Source organism: Sarcophilus harrisii, chromosome 2, assembly GCF_902635505.1.
Source record: "Sarcophilus harrisii chromosome 2, mSarHar1.11, whole genome shotgun sequence".
NCBI classification, from domain to species: Eukaryota; Metazoa; Chordata; class Mammalia; order Dasyuromorphia; family Dasyuridae; genus Sarcophilus; species Sarcophilus harrisii.
The window spans coordinates 630,488,089-630,506,204 of NC_045427.1; the positions used below are offsets into that span (position 1 = coordinate 630,488,089).

Consider the following 18,116-nt stretch of genomic DNA (forward strand, 5'->3'; position numbering starts at 1 on the left):
AGAGGCTATGCAAGAAAGAAAGGGAAAGATGCCCCTCAGAGTGTACAGCCAATTTAAAAAGGCATCAGACAGGAAAAGCAACATCATTGTCATCATTATCACTTAATAACAACTGTTATTTATACAGTACCTCCATATGAGCCACACACTATGCAAAGCACCTTACAGATATTATATCCTCTGAGACTTATATTACTCTCTGAGGTGGGTGCTTCTATTATTTTCATATTACAGATGAGGAAACTGAGGCAAAGGTAAAGTGACTTGCTCAGGATCACACAGCTAGTATCTTGGGCAGAATTTGAATTCTGACTCTAGGTCCGGTGTTCTTTTCACTGAACCATCTAGATAGACTCCTACTATTAAATGTTAATGAAATTATACTATCTTGGGTCTGGTAATCAAAACGAAATAAATTACTCAGTGTAAAATCTCAAAAGAGATCAACACTCCCTAAATATACGGTGACTTCAAACAAAACAGACCTTCATCTGTCAAAAGATTCCAAAGTTAAAAGTAGAAGGTAAGAGTTCATGATTTAGACATAAAGGGTGATACTATAAGAAAATTAAAACAACAAGGGGGTAGTTTAACAGTTTAATCATCAGATCTTTGGAGAAAGGAGGAATTTATGACAAAACAAAATCAGAACATTATAAAATGCAAAATGTATAATTTTAATAACATAAATTTAAAAGGTTTCAACAAAATCAATGCAGCCGAGATTAAAAAGGAAGCAGAAAACTGAGAAACAATTTTTACATCCAATGTTTCTGATAAAGTCCTCACTTAAAAAATATATAGAAAATTGAATCAAATCTATAGGAATGCAACTCATTCCCTAACTGATATTTGATTAAAGAATATGAACAATTTTCAGATGAAGAAATTAAAAGCTTTTACAGTTGTATGAAAAAATGCTCTAAATCACTACTGATTAGAGAAATGCAAATTAAACTTACAAGGTACCACATCATACTTCTCAGATTGGCTGACAGGAAAAGATAATGATAAAGTTGGAGAAAAAGTGGGAAAACTGGAACACTAATGGAGTGTTGATGGAGTTGTGAAATGACCCAGCCATTCAGGGGAGCAATCTGCAACTATGCCCAAAGGCTATAAAACTGTGCATATCCTGTAATCCAGCAGTGCCTCTCCTGGGTCTGTATCCCAAAGAGATCATAAATGAAGGAAAAGGACACACCATGTGCAAAAATATCCATAGCAACTCTTTTTGTGGTGGCAAAGAATTGGAAATTGAAATCAAGTGGGGAATGACTGAACAAGTTGTAGAATATGAATTCCAGAATACTACTGTTCGACAAGAAATGATGAACAGGCTGATGTAAGAAAAACCTGGAAAGATGTAAATGAACTATGAAACTATGATTTGGGATGGAAAATGCCATTCGCATCCAAAGAAAGAACTATGGGGATTGAATGTGGATTGAAGCTTACTAATTTTTTTTTGTTTTTTCTTTCTAGTGGTTTTCCTCTTCTGCTTTGATTTTGTTTTCATAATGTGACTAATATAGAAATATGTTTAAAATATTGTACATATATAACCTATATCAGATGGCTTACTTTCTTTTCCCTCTTGGGGAAAAAAAGAGGGAGAAAAACATTGGATCTCAAAATCTTACAAAAGTGAATGTTGAAAACTATATTTACATATAATTGGAAAAAATAAAATACTATTAAGTGAATAAAACAAACAAAAAGAAGTAGAAGGTAATACTATTTGTAAAGCACTTAGCACACTGCTTTGCACATGGTAGGTGCTTAATCAAAACTTTGTTCTGTTCCCTAGAAGATCATCATCTTATACATGAGGAAATAGATCCAGAGAGGTTCAAACAATTTTCCCAAAGTCACACAGATAGTATTGGAAACAGGCTCTGGACCTTACTGACTCAATATCCAGACAAGGAAAATAGCAGCAAATTAAATCAGCTTTTCATTATTATGAATAAGTGTACAATATATTTTTAAACACAAAGAATCTCCATGTGATTAAAAAAAAAAATCTTTCAAAGAAACCAATAACCATTTTCAACATTCTAAAAACACAAAGATAAATAACTTGTTAAGAAAGAGAATGTGGTTTGTTTTTTATGAAGGAAAAGGTCAATAAAGCATTTTAAACCAATACCTTGAGTCCTCTTACTTTTGACCCTATCCAAGCAGAATCCAGGAATTTAAAGTGAGCTCAGGAGTCACTATGCCCATAGCGTCAATCTTAAATGCAAATGGCAGCTGCTTGTGCATCTCTGGGTGCCACTAACTTTAAAATGTAACATTATCTATGGGATATTTCATTTTTATTTATCTTGGGAAATATTTGCTGTTACATTTCTACCTGGCTCGCACTGGGCCTGCCTGTGGTCCACAGCCTCCTGCATTAGCTCCAATTGAGTCTATCCTCCAACTAGAATACAAGCCTCCATCTCCAACAATCCCAATGGCAAGCTATTTAAATTCTGAAGCCCCCCAGGGATGAGACATTCTGTGTCAATCAAGATCCTTCTCCTGAATAACTTGGCAGAAGAAATACAATGGATTTAAATCCACCCTAAGTTTCAAGTGGTTGATAATATATATGGACTCAGGGTCCTACGATCACTTAGCAGACATGTATTAAGTACTTTCTCCCTATGTTAATGCTCACCTCTCTTTTTGCAGATCAGGGTCTCGTACCTTCAGTTATCACCATCTCTACACATATAAATCTCAATCTTTCTCTCTCTTTCTCTCTCCCCCAGCTCTCCCTCTCTGTCCCTGTCCCTCTCTGTTTCCCTCCCCCCTCCTCCCTCCTTTCCTCTCCCCCCTCTTCTTCTCTTTCTCCCTTCCTCCTCTCCTCCCTCCCTCCCTCTCTCCTTCTCTCTGTCTCTGTCCTTCTCCCTCTCAGTCTCTGTCCCTCTCCCTCTCCTTTCCTCCTCTTTAAGCCTGTCTTACTTTCCCTTCCCCACTTCATTCAGTCAGCTGCCATGCTGTTCCTTCAAACTGTCCTCCCCACTGCCACCATGACCTCCTTGGGTCTCAGCTGTCTTCCTGTACTTGTCTCTACCTCCAAGCTCGCCTTCAAACAGCTACCAAAGTCATCTTCTGAATACCCAGGTCCAACTGATGAGAGAACCCTGAAACTGTCCTGACCTTGGGGGGGGGGGGGAAGCCATGAGGTAAAACTGCTTGAAAGGGAAAAATTCTCCTTGAGCTCTAGAGAAGCTCTCCCACAGGAAAGACGGCCCCAGGGAGTCAAGATCAGTAATTTCATTCCGTTATCCTGGAGGAGAGCAGCCACACCCTCCACGGATCACACCCTCTGCTGAGTTGAGTCCAGGACCACTCCTACTTAAGAGCTCCCAGATTCCCAGTTATGCTGCAGGTTTGTGCCTGAGAGACTGCAGCACTTCACAGCAGGGTGCCCACTTTTCCCTTGGTCTCCAATGTTGCCTTTTCATGCATTTGGCTGGAGCCCACCAGACTGCCAGACGTTCTCGTTCTGTCCATCCTACTTCTGGTTAGATCCTGCCTCTTCACCCCCTCCCCTACCCTACCTCCCTATCCCGGACATTCAGAGGCTTTCCCAAAGGAGGAGGCTCGCCTGAAGCCTCCCAGGGACTCACAGTCAGATCCAGGTTTAAGGGAGCTCCCTGTGTTCCCTTCTTCCTCCAGGTCACAAGACCTCGAGAACGTGCAGTGTTTTTTTTTTTTTTTTTTTCCTCCATCATATTTCTTAAAACCTTTTCTCTAGGATTTTACCTTCTTTCCTACTTTCTTGTGTAAATATCTTTTCTCCTCCCATCAGATTGAGAAATTTTCTTGAATCAAACATCAAAGAAATTAGAATACCTTAAAGGAAAAGAAATCTGACCAAGGAAATAGTATTGAATACTCACATGCACATCATGGCCTATTATATTCTCACCCATTCCAATAGAGGACTGAAAAATTTTAAAAATGTTTCTTGATTTATTGATCGGTAATTAGTGTACCTAGATCTGATATCATCAGCCAACAAAACAAAACAAAACAAAAAAAAAAAAAACAAGTGCAATGAAATTGCTTCCCTTTCACATATGAAAGAATCCTCAGCTTAAAAGAAATTTCCAAATTAAAACCAACCATGCTGTTTGTAAGTAAAAATGTGGACAAAATAGAAGCTATATCCTAAACAGAAAAGCAACATGTTAAAATCATCTTAAAGACTGAATTTTATAACCAATTGATCCACTCAAAATAAAACTGAAGATTTCTGGCAGAAGATTTTCTATTCATCTTGGCTTGTACTGATAAGGAAACAAGCTTTTGCCTAGTGTTTGTAAGTCAGTGCAATACAAAGGTCTACTTTGTTAAATATATTAGAAGTGATTTACAAAAGAAAAGAACCAAGAGATGGCTTTAAAAATCAAATATGAATGAGGATGAAGAAAGGAACAGAATAAAAGGAACTCCCCATGATTTCTCAAACTGTCATCACCCCTCAGAGGAGTCACTGCCCTTTCCCTCCTACCACAATAGCCAGTGTTAACAGGCAAAGAGGTCAGCAAACAAATCATTTTTCTCAGTATGGTGCTGTGTGCAGGTTGTTTCTCTGCTAATCATCAAAAAACTAATTTGGTGAAATTCTAAATCTATATTAGATTTAAAATATCCTGTCAACCAAATAACTACTTAAGATTCGAACTCTTATGAAGACTTAAGTTCTCATCATTCTTCAAAAGTCTCCTACAAATTACCTACACTCTTGCTCCATATTTAAGTACATTCATTTTTTTAAAAAATTAGAAGATAATAAACCTGAATCATATTTTCATGATGCATTTAAAAAAAGGTATTCAAAATTAATTTTCAATAGTCTAGTCTGAATTTTAGACTCTATATCTTAACAAATTTAGTATTTCTTAAATCTTATATAAATGAAAATTACACCCAAAAGAAAGTATAAACACGATATAAATCATATTGACCATTCAGTATTTTCCTAGGAGGTAACTATCTCCTTCCTGCTCCCCGCTTCTCCTTACACTTTTAGCATAAAAACAAAATACAAGCACATAGTCCAATTCAGGTATTTTTCTACCTTTATCACTGAATCTGGGATAAAGATCAGATTAAAATTGACATATACCAGTCCTTCTATGATCTCTTAAGGAGTCTAGAAAAATTCCTTAGTCAATTTCCAATAATAAACAAAACAAAACAAAACAATAAAGCTTTCTCCTCGGCAGCTCCCCATTACGCTTAACAGGCTTAAAACAAAATGTGTCAAAGATCAAGAGTTACTTATCTGAGATGTCAAGTGCACAAGGTCAAAGGTGTAATTTTATTAGGTCAGAGGTGGTGTAAATAAAATCTTATATGTCAGGGAAGAAGGGTCACAGACAAGGTGTATATGATATAAAGACATCACAGATGACAAGTAATAACTTTAAGTAGTATAAGTATGTTCACTATAGGTACCTTCATTGATTAAAAATGAAACTTTGCAATGAGTGGCTATAAAATTGCCTTACTAGGAACATGATTTACTCATATGTCATTTTGGAAACTTATTTTTAAGCCTATTTTACTTTCTATAAGAGACTAAAACTGAGAATTAGCTGTATAAATTCTATGTGAAAAATTTTAAAGTATTACTTAGGCATAAACATGACCCTTTTTCATTTAATATGAGAATGAATTCCTTTCATGTTGAAACAGAATATGAAATAAAGATAACCCAGGGTCAGTCCACTTTCTTTAAAACATTTAAGATTTTTCCCATATCTACCCACCCCTAAATCCATAAAGTTGACTTCAGATTAAAGAACAGGAATATTCCTTATAAATTCTGCTTATATTAACTCATAAACATTTTTATCTATAAACATGATAGATTCCTTATATTAAGGCAATTTTGTAGAAAAAATATTTTTGTTCTACAAATAATCATATCCTGATTTCTTTATTTAGCAAGTTTAGAGTTGTCTGAAGGAAGAACACAGGTACACATATATTCTGGCCTTTGCTCATTATTTGCATTATAATAACCATAACAAAAGTAGCTAACATTTAGATAGGGGCTTTAAGATTTGCAAATTGCTGAACATATTATCTCATGTAAGGGAAGTTTTTTTTAATCCTCATTTTAAAGATGATGAAACTGAGGTTGAAAGAAATTAAATGACTTGCCCGTAGTCATGCAGTTACAAAGGTAGAATTTGAACTCAGGGCTTTCTGTCTCCTAGTTCAGTGTTCTTACAACATCTGACTGATTCGTTATTCAAAAAAAAAAGTGGAGAATGGAAACAATTATGTAGATAACTGACACAAAAATAAGCAAAAAATATACTTTCTCTTAAAATGCTAAAGTGATTTCAGGAAAATAATACATTTTGCCTAATTTGACTTCAATATCTACTTTAATTTTATATTTACATACTTACTAAAGTATCCCAGGTTTAAAAAATCTGTCTGAGTGACCACACTCGGGCATTTTGTGCAGGCCCTTTTTCAAGGGTGCACCCCCAGGGACTTCCTGCCCCTTTGGAATATACATCTCTTTCAAAAATCACTAACATGCTCCTGGAGGGTTCTTAAGTTTTCCCCAAGAAAAACATTTGCTGAAAATAGTTAAAAGTATAAAGGAAAATCAACCTGAAAACAGACAATTCCCCAAGACAGATGTATTGTTTTTCTCAGTCAGTAAAACATTGAAATGATCTCACATCACAAAGTCACAGATTGCTGAGGGTTCAGTGTGGGACAGGGGAGGCTTCTCCAAGGTCATGGAGACCACAAGGCCAGGGATCTTTGCAATTCATCATGCTGCCTCCTTCTTTCAGGTTGGGAAATTCATTTTTAGATTCAAAGTACTATTAGGTGGGTTCTTCCCTTAAGATGGCATAGTAAAAGTGGCATTTGCTCCCTTGCCAAGACAGTTTTTTCTGTGTTATCACGGATGATTTCTAATATCTGTGAGATTTGATTATCTATTTACATGACCTTCACAGTATAGGTAGGATGATGTTTCTTAAACAGGTTTTCAAACACAGAAATACAATATAAGTTGGAAATGTTTTTCTGTAAAACTCACCACTTCTTCATCTGAGAGTTCTCTTCCTTGGATGCTGCTATTTTCTCTAACAGCTTGTTGGTGTTTTTTCCCTTTGATGTGACTAAAAAGATGAACCTCTGAAGAAATCTAAAAGTGTAAAATATTAAAAATAATTACAAGTACTAATAATGAAACTATCATATAATGTCCAATATACAACACAACAAATATTCTATTCGTTGACAAGTATGACCCCTAGATGGTTTCAAATCACTCTGAGCCCAATTCTATTTGGGGGTGATACCGAATTACCCAGAGAAGACCTGTGCCTTGGGTTGGAGGGGGTCCAGGAGGCCCAGCAAGAATAAGCAGGGACCGGGGATGAGCAGAGCGAGACTATGGTTTGCCTGCTCAGCCCTTTTGTTTTCCCAGCTCCATGACATAATCACTGAGGTGGTTGCCTTGCTCTGACGCAGAGATAAATCTGGTTCCAGCCACATGTCTAGAGATTTTGCTACTTTACAAAACAACAGCTACTCTCTGAACAACAGGATGAAGCCTTTGGCATTGGAACTAATGGCAGAAAGCAGCAGGTGCCACTGAGGCCACGAGCCTCGGGCTGGCGGGGTCAGGAAAAAGGAAGTTCTTTATGAGATTGTGAGCTTCAGTGCCAGTGCCCTCCCCAGCCCACAGAGAATGCCTCCTACCAGGATTGCGCAGAGCGAGCACTGCTTCTTCCGCTCGTACGGTGTGAGTTTGGGGGCATAATCAGTGTTCGCGTGTCTCCCACTGCTCAACTCGGCGGCCTTTTCCTTCCTTTGTTCAATCTGTTCCATGTGCCTTCGGATGCTCTCGTCATGCTATAACACAGCAAGCAATTTACCCTACCTACGGAGCCCTGAATGCCAGGCAGAAGTGTTTGCCTGAAAGCTTCAGATGAAGCCAGGAAACTATCCTGTTCCGGACATTTACAGGAAGCTTGCCAGCACAAACACATACACAGACAAGTATGGCACTCTGAACAAGTCCTTCATTTTCCCTTTGGGTGACTAGGGACAATCACAGCCAATCAAATACCAATCAACATCTCAAACTATGACAAATCACAGGGAATTTCATCAATTAGGCTCAGGTTCATCTCAGAAATTTGAGGAAAGAAGCAGTTAACTAACTGATAGCAAGAAGCACACGAGGCCTGAATCAGATTCCTCCTCTGCTACTTCCTATTGAACAACTACGGGCTGACTCCTTCTGGGACAGAGGGGAAGGGCATCCCAGAAACTATTCCTTGGGACAAAGCTTTGTGGTGAGGAAAGAACTTCATGAACCACAAACGCCCACTGCTATTATTAAATTATATCTGATTATCTCACAGGAGGCAATAATACATCAAAGTCAGAGTTTAGGCATAAAACAAAGCATTTTGTACTGAATTGCTACATGAGCAGTGGATTTGGCCAAATTGAATAAGCCTACTTTGGCAGTGAAATGAGAACTGATACCTTTCTATTTTTGTGGCTGAAATTATGGGGGAGGGGGGCTTTATTTATACATATATATACATGCATAAAGAGACAACATAAGGTCTTTCACACTTTGCAAAAATATTCATGACTCTTCAAATACAAAGAATTATACCTTGAGTTGAATCTTTTTCTGTAACTCTTCCATAGCTTCCTGTTGAGCTGCAGTGAGGGCAGCTAGTCTCTCTTCTCGATCTCTGTTAAAATATATTAAAAGGCAAGAACTGTGGATTTAGCTACAGATATTATCAAACTTACATTATATGATTTCTTTAAAAAAAATGGATAGCACTGAATGAGAAATGAATAAATGGTGGTGCATGTCGCAATCTCAGAAAAAAAAAATATAAAGAAAGAAGGGAAGATTTATAAAAACTGATGCAAAGTGAACCAGGAAAACAATAAATGCAATGATCATAATAATGTAAAAATAAAGAAAAAAATTAAAACTGAACTCTGTAATTATAGCAACCAAGCCTGGCTCTGAAGAAAAGTGACAAGAATAAACAACTTTCTCTTTTTAGAGAGAAGAATGGAGTAGAGAGCTACAGATATGAAATACTGAATACACTGTCATACTTGACGGATATGCTGGTTAATCTTGGTGAATTGCTTTTATTCCCCCTCTTTCTCTATTATTCTTTGTAATAAAATTTGGTTCTTTGGGTAAGAGAAAGGGGAGGGATACAATGGGAAAAATAGAATCAGAGGACATCAGTTAACATTTTTAAACAAAGATATGAAAACTCAGAATATGTATCTAACAAAAAGTCATTTAACCTGTATGCCCATAAATTCAAATAGTTTAGCCACAAAACATTTTAATCAGAACATGCCTATCAAGTACCTTCTATTCCAACAAGTGTCCATGGAAAGAGAGAGAACATTTTAGAATCAGAGGGAATGAACAAAGGCAGAAATGAGAGCATTCAAAATGAGAACTGAGGTAGTGAGTAGTCCAGTTTGGAAAAAAACATACAGTACTTGAAGGGAAGAAATGGGAGGCAACACTGTTAGGCGGCTGAGGTCGCTCAGGCTCTTCGGGAGAAAGAGTTTGTATCATATCAGGTGAAGGATGGGTTCTTTCCAAAGGCATCAGGAAGATAATGAAGCAAAACAAGCAGCATAAAGAATGACACTGAAGGCAGGACACCAGGAGGAGGTTATTAAAATCATTCTGCAAGGAGGGTGAGAGAAAAGAGAAACAGAAGGAAACAGCAGCTAAATGGATATTAGGACTAAAGGCCCCATTGAGTCTAAATGATTCTAAAAATGAGAGCAGGAAACAGCACAAAGAGGGAAATGGCTCTGGATGGGATGTGCTGAGGAACATGAGATTGCAGCAGGACGTCCAGATGAATCCAGCAGGTAGATGAAAATATGACTCTGGGGGTCAGGGAAGGGAAGCAGATTTGGGAATCATCTACATGGAAGTAATAATTTAAACCACAGGAGGGGATCAAATCAGCAAAGGAGAGAGCCTACAGAAAGAAAAAAGGGGAACAAAGCAAGAGCTATGGGGTATCTGACACTGAAGAGGTGGGAAGAAGATGAAGAACCACTAAGGAAGAGAGGAAGGCGTCAGGAATGCGCTGTCCTAAAAGAATTGCTGCACTTTAAAGTGTCTAAGAAAGTGGGAGGGAAGTCCCTGAGAGTTTTCCTAAAGAACAAACTCAACAAAGTGTACACAAGTCCCTCACATTCAGTGAGCCCGAGTAGAGACCTGTACTTCAGAGAGACAGATGTGAACACCCAGAAGCACCACAAGACTGAAGCAGTTCTTTTGGGGGAGACAAAGACAGGGGTCCCCTAGGGAACGGGGAAATGAGCGGTGACAGAGAAACACAAGGAACTGTGATTGTGCCACAACAAGGAATCCAAAGTTCAATTTTAGAACAATCTGGGAAGACTTGTGTGATCTGATGCAGAATGAAGATGAAATGGGAACTGTAATAGCAGTAGAAGGAAAAAGGTCATTGAAGACTTTAAGAACTGTAATCAGTGCAATAAACTAAGAGGATTTCTGACGCCCAATGAGGTAGCATTTGCCAGAGAACTAGAAATCATTTCTAGTATAGATATCATAGGGGCCACTTTTGCTTGGCTAATCATTTTTCTTTTTTTCCCCATTGGGGTTTGGTAGGGTGAGAGGGATTAAGGATAGCTTGTTCCCTGCCTCTTTCACCTCCAAAAAAAAAGGCAATATAAAAGATCATTAAAGCATTTTTTTAATGCAAAGAAAAGGTAGAAGGAAACATAATTGAGAATTACATGTTGAATTAATTATATACTTAAAAAGAAAAGTAAACAGCATATAATAGATATCTGTAGTTTCAAGCACAATCCTCTTCAACATGTAAATGCTTTCTTTATTTGGCATTTGTTAAATTGAGAATAAACAGAAATCAAAAAAAAAAGAAAAGAAAAGAAAAGAAAAGAAAAGAAAAGAAAAGAAAAGAAAAGAAAAGAAAAGAAAAGAAAAGAAAAGAAAAGAAAAGAAAAGAAAAGAAAAGAAAAGAAAAGAAAGAAAGAAAGAAAGAAAGAAAGAAAGAAAGAAAGAAAGAAAGAAAGAAAGAAAGAAGAAAAAAGGAAATCAATTTGAAAGGATTGTAGGATGTTGGCCACTGGACAAAGGCAACCGATTAGAGTCAGAGAACTTCTATCTTTTCGTTGGTTCAAGAATAGAATGTAGACTTTGGCGTCTTTTAAAAAGTAGCTTTAAGTCCATGGTGAAGAAAAAGTTGAACCTTCACTTCTCCTCTTGTGCCTCTTAGAGAGTTCCAAAGGCTGAGTGGGCTTCTCCCCCTCCCTACCTCTCTCCTCCTCAACAGCAGTGGGTGTATCACAAATGCATGGTCCAGGGGAAAAAGAGTGAGCTCAAGTGTCCAGAGTTTGCAACTCACAGTTGGGATCCTGCTTTAGGGTGAAGGCAGAACATTGAGCCAAGATTCCTGCTAATTGTGAAGATGAGAGTGGGATAGTGAGTGGCTTGTAGAAATCCAGGCCAGGAAAGGCCTGCCTCATTGAGGGTGGAGAGCCACATATTCTCTTAATTGCTATTATCGCGATTCCCTAGGCATGCTGTAATAGAGGCAAATGAGACCCGTTCTCATGTTGTACGCAAACCCAGGAGGCCGAGGGTTGTACAATTTCCTCATTTGTATGTAAATCCCAGGCCTTTTGCAGGACTTTTGACATAGCAAGAACTCAGCTAAAAAGTGCTGAATGAATAAATAAATGAAAAGCATTTTTTAAAAATTCAAAATGTAGGAACTAATGCTCTTTCTTCAATTCTATCACAGCATTGAACAAGTAGAATTTACACCTAACTGAATTCCAACAACAAAATCACATAAATACTGAAAGCTGAAATAAACTCTGCAAAGAAACTCGGTACAATTAGTCTTTTATACTGAATATGCTTCTCCAAATAATTTATGAAAAAGATGACTGATGAGAAACACTAAGCATTTTATGCAATATATCTCTCCCTTGAGGTGTCCAAGCAACACCTCCAGGAGATGTTTCTGGAAAGATGTTAATCTGGCTGTAAGGAAAGTTTTGGCTCATTATGGAGCCGGTGGGTAAACACATTCCCCATATATAAAGACAGGACAGGGAGCATACAATAATACCACTGGAAAACACTCTCATTTCCTTTCTGTTAAGGACAGTAGATTATGCTTCCTTTTAACAAAAAGGGAGAAAAGTCTTACAGTTAAGACTCTACCTCAAGGCTTTAACTGCATCATTTGTCTTCTCATAAAAATGTGTAAAACAATTTCACAGAAGCTGAAGGTCAGCATTTCCCCTATTAACTCAACAGCCCATTCATAAATCATTTTTAAATGATGAGGCCTTTGAAATACCTACACAATGAGACCACTTAGATGGCCTGACATTCATAGTGTGTTTTTAGCTTTTCAAAGTACATTTACATTTGTTAATTTGTTTTATTCCTCCAACAAACTCTGTGAAATAGGTAGGACAGTTACTAAGAGAAACATAATAAGAGTTCATATATAGTATATTTTAATTCTCTTGACTATAATTTATTCAGAAATAGTAGCCAAATCATTAAATGGAAACAAGTTAATGTACCATGAGGGTACAGGGATTTTCAACAGGCAGTATTATAAACACTATTTCTTTCACAAGAAAATTTAATCACCATCAGATGCATGAGGATAGTAGACTATGAAGAAATAACAAACAAGCATTTCAAAAAGATTGAAAGAATCAAAAAGCTTTAAAATTTTATAAAATGATTCAAGTATTCTCCAGAGGCATAAGTTGGAAAGATTTTTGGTATATTTACCTAAAACAGGGACTCTCAAATCTTTTTGGATAAGATCACCCTTTTGGAAGTACTTTAGGGAAGCCTACAGAACCCTTCTCAGAATCATGTTCGCTGACTACCTTGACGTTCAAGGACATGCTGAATTTCAGTTTGAAGTTAGTGAAAATTAAGTCATTTTTTCCCACCTAAATTCTCAGACCCTATGTCAGTTAAGAACTGCTGAATTAAATGCAAAAGAATGTTTCTACTTCCTTGTCCTATGGTTAGATTTTTGATATGTGATTAGCTTGATGTGGCAAATAAGAAGACAACTGGTGATGTCACTGGCTTAGTTTATTTTTTCTCCAAATCTTGCCATTTTTTTTAGGTATATATAAAAGGTAAGGAAATGACAATCTTGGAGGTCAGCCTTCATCTGTAACTTGTAGTTTTAGGGAATTATCTGGGGGTTCTAACACAATAGAGAACTTAGACATTATGTCAAAGGGCAGAGTCTCAGTAGTGGAGGCCAGGTTTTGCTACCTTTAAAGACAGTCCCCCTTTGTACTGCTAATGAAAAGGGAGGTAATAGAGCTAGATAATAGAACAAGGAAGAGCAGGGCTCAAATTACACCTCAGATACCTACAGTTTGTATGACTCTGGACAAGTTATTTTCTTTTATAAAATGGGGATAATAGTATTTAACATATGGAGTTATTATAAAGAAAAAAAAAAGAAATAATGAAACCTACCAGTTTCTTTGCTGATTCCCTACAATTTTCTTTTTTAATTGGGTCCTGTGTGGGTAGGTGAATGGGTATGCGTGGCAATGGAGACTAAGTGACTTGTCCAGGGTCACACAGTTAAGTGTCTGAGAACAGATTTGAACTCAGGTCCTCCTGACTTCAAGGCTGGTGCTCGATCCACTGCACCACCGAGCTGCCCCTTCCTTAGGATTTTCTAAGTAAACCATCAGTTCATCAAAAACAGGGACAGTTTTATCTTCTCTTTGTCTGTCTTTATGCCTTTAATTTTGTTCTCTCATTTTAATTCAATTGCGTTTTTGGAATGAATTTTTTCAAATGAAAGCAGGGAAAGGGACCATCATCCTTATTTCATTCCTACATTTAATGGGAAAATGTCTAGTTTCCTACTGAATTTAATGTGTAGGCTTCTGATTTTAGGAGTATGAGATTTTTAATCATATTTTTAAAAAGATTCACTATACTTATACATCATAGAGATTCTAGCATAAATAAGCCTTATACTTTGACAAGTCTTTTCTATGTCTATAGAGCCATCAGATTTGGTATTTTTCTTTTAATAAGACTTATTATGCAAATAGTTTTCTTAATATTAGAAGAAGAACAACTAGGTGGCACGAAGAATAGAGCACCAAGTCTAGGGGCAAGAAGTTTCATCTTTTTGAGTTCAAATCTGGTTTCAGAGACTTACCAGCTGTGTGACCCTGGGCAAGCCACATAAACTTGGTCTGCCTCAGTTTCCTCAATTGTAAAATGAGGGTCATAATAGCATCTACCCCACTGAATTGCTATAAGGATAAAATTAGACAATCTTTATAAAGAGTTCAGCACAATATATGGAATATAATAGGTGCTAGATAAATGCTTACTATCTACCTTTCCCCTACTTAAGATACATTAATGATTTTGTTCTATAATACTACTCTATTGCTTTATCCTACCCTGATTTAAGTATAAGGACTATATTTCTCTGATAAAAAGATTTGGGTGGAGTGCTTCTTTCTCCAATTTTGAGAAAAAATTTGTGTAGCACTGGTATTAATTTCTGCTGACATGTAACTCCAAAGAGCTTTTGTTTGGCTTTTGTCATATGAATATTTTATTTGAATTTTATTTTATATTCTCCTTTTTTACACAGATTGACTAGAAATTTTATTTTTTTTTAATTTTTTCCCCCAAAATAGGAACTTTTGAATTCATGATCTCTAATTTTTCAGCCTTTCATAATTTTAGCATTTCCTCTTTTATTCTTTTTAATTTTCTAAATGCATTTTATTAATCCTTTTATTTTGTCCCATTTTTTAAATGTAAGTTTTTAGGGCTTCTTCTTTAAGAATCTCTGTCAGGATACCCCATGAATTTTTTAACTTTCACTTCTCCAAAATTTCTTGTTTTTTTCTGTTAAAATGTCTCAGACTCTGAGGGGGGTGGGAGGATGAAGGTCTCCATATATTTGTTATTAATACTGTTTCATAGGTCATACTTTTAAAAGCAAAACAATTTCATTGCTTGTCTCCTCTTGTAATACAACTTTTAATTGAAAATTTAAAAAAACTATAGATCAATAAATAAAACTAGGAGTTGGTTTTATGAAAAACCAATAAAATAGATCATTGACTTTTTTTTTTGTTTTACAAAGGAAGAAAATGAAAACAGCTGTATCAAAAAAAGTGAAAAGTGTGACTAATGCTTAATGACATTAAGCAATTATTTAGGAGTTATTTTACTAATTATATGGCAATAAAACTGACAATTTAAGTAAAATGAATGGACATTTACAAAACTATAAATTGCCCAGTTTAATAGAAGATGAAATAGAATACTTAAAAATAGCCTTATCTTATAAAAAGAAATTTAACAAACCACAAACAGGCTCCCTAAGAAAAAATGGCCAGAATCAAACGGATTTGCAAGTAAATTCTATAAGATATTTAAAGAACAATTATACTGCTTGGAAAAACAGGGAAAGAAAGTCTACTGAATTCCTTCTATACCACAAATACGGTTTCATACCTAAACTAAGGAGAGCAAAAATAGAGAAAGAAAATTATAGGACAATTTCCCTAATGAATATTAATGCAAAAATTTTTAAATAAAATACAAAGAATATATCAATATATGCCAGGAATGCAGGATTGGTTTAATATTAGGAAAACTATACATATAATCAATCATGATCACAAAAACAACAAAAATCATATGATTATATAAGAAGAAGAAGAAAAAGCTTTTGAAAAAATACAGTATTTCTTATTAAAAACATTTGAAACCATAGGAATAAATGGACTCTTCTTAAAATGGTAAATAATATTTATCTAACACTAAGAGCAATCTGTAATGGGTATAAAAATCTTCCGAAAAGGCTCAGGAGTGAAGGAAGGATATACATCATCACCATTAATATTCAATATTGTGTAAGAAATGCTATCTCAATATTATTATTATCATATAGCATTAAGACAAAAAAAAGGAAATGAAAGAATAAGCACAAGCAAAAAAGAAAGAAGTATCTCTCTTCAGATGATATAATAGTAGACTTAGAGAACCCTAAAGAATCAATTAAAAAATAACTTAATCAACAACTTGAACAAAGTTGCAGGATATAAACACACAGAGATCATCAGCATTTCTACATACTACCAACAAAGTCAAAATTCATTTCTGTAGACTATATAGATTACTTGAAAATCTACCTGCCAAGACAAACTACAGAACTATGTGAATACAATTACCAAATACTTTTCAGACAGATAAATAAAGATCTAAACTGAAGAATATTGACTTCTTATAGGTAGGCTGGAGCCAATATGATAAAAATGAAAATACTATCTAAATTAATTTACTTATTCAGTACCATGCCAAACTATGAAAGAATTATATTACAAAAAATAGAAAAAATAATAAGAAAATTCATCTGGAAGAAGAGATTGAGAATGATATAGAAATCAATGGGGAATAAAAAGTAAAGGAATGCAGTCTAATATACCAGATCTCATACTGTATTATAAAGCAGTAATTATCAAAATGATCTGGGACTTCTAAGAAATATAATGGACTAATGGAACAGATTAGGTACCCAACACACAGTAATATTAATAAACTCTGAAATTTTGGGGCAAGAATTCACAATTTGACAAAAACTTTCTGGGAAATCCGGAAAGAAGTCTGACAGAAATCAGGCAACATCTCATGCCACATACCAAGATAAGGTCAAAATGGGCACATAATTTAAGCATAAAAGGTGATATCATAAGCAAATTAGGGATCACAGAATTGTATGTCAGAATTATAGGTAATGGAAGAATTTATGGAAAAAAAAAAACAAGAGAGAAATTCAGGAAGTAAAATGGATAATTTTGGGCCTATAAAATTTTTCTGTACAACAAAACTAATATGGACAAAATTAAAAGGAAAATAGGAAAAGGGGGGAGGGGTAGAAATTACAACAAATTTCTTTGATAAAGGTCTTTTTTTTTTTTCAAATATTTGGGAAATGGAGCCAAATTTATAAAAATAAAAGTCATTCCCCAATTGATAAATGGTCAAAGAGTAACACAGGTTTCAGAAGAATAAAGCTATCAATACTCTTACAGAGTGAAAAACTTGTTATATGTATATATAAAATAATTAGAGAAATGAAAATTAAAACAACTTGAAGTACACCAGATTGAGATATCCATCAAATTGGCTAAGACAATAAGGAAAAAAATGACATACTGGAGAGACTATGAAAAATAGAGACACTAATACACTACTGGTGGAGTAGTCTAATCATTCTGAAGAACAATTTGGAACTTTGCCCAAGGGCTACAAAACTATATATACCCTTTGATCCAACAATGTCAGTCCTGAGTCTTTATTCCAAAGAGATCATAAAAGAGAGAAAAGACAGTATATAAAATAAACCTATACAAATCATCAGCATTTCTATATGTTACTAACAAAGCCCAACAACAAGTGACAGAAAAAGAAATTCCAATTAAAATAACTGTAGACAAAATAAAATATTTGGGTGTCTACCTGCCAAAACAATGCGAACACAATCACAAAACGCTTTTCACACAAATAAAGTTTGATCTTTTTCCAGTTGTTTAGATCTATTGCTCATAGGTTAAACCAAACTAATATAATAAAAATGACAATTCTACCTAAATTAGTCTACTTGTTCAGTATCATATCAATTAAACTACCAAAAAATTATTTTATAGAACAAGAAAAAATAGTAACAAACTTCATCTGGAAAAAGAAAAGGCAAATATTGAGGAAATTAATGAAAAATAAAATGCGAAGAACAATGGCCTAGTAGTACCACACCTAAAACTTTATTATAAAGCAGCAGTCACCAAAAACATCTGATACTGGCAAAGAAATAAGAGTGATGAATCAGTGGAACAGGTTAAATACACATGACACAATAATCAATGACTATGATAATCTATTGTTTGATAAACCCAAAGACTTCATCTTCTAGGAAAAGAATTTACTATTTGTCAAAAATTGCTGGGAAAAT

The 18,116-nt window shown here is 35.4% G+C and overlaps 1 protein-coding gene across 4 annotated transcripts in view; it reads right to left on the minus strand.

Moving 5' to 3' along the window:
• Window positions 1-18,116, minus strand: part of SCAPER (S-phase cyclin A associated protein in the ER) — a 352,222-nt gene that overhangs the window by 226,258 nt on the left and 107,848 nt on the right. For all 4 annotated transcript variants that reach the window (XM_031956800.1, XM_031956799.1, XM_031956801.1 and 1 more), the window contains 3 exons: window positions 8,678-8,759; window positions 7,747-7,899; window positions 7,079-7,186 (listed from right to left, as the gene is read on the minus strand). In XM_031956800.1, the coding sequence (XP_031812660.1) occupies window positions 7,079-7,186; window positions 7,747-7,899; window positions 8,678-8,759 (343 nt within the window). The remainder of the gene's footprint in view (window positions 1-7,078; window positions 7,187-7,746; window positions 7,900-8,677; window positions 8,760-18,116) is intronic.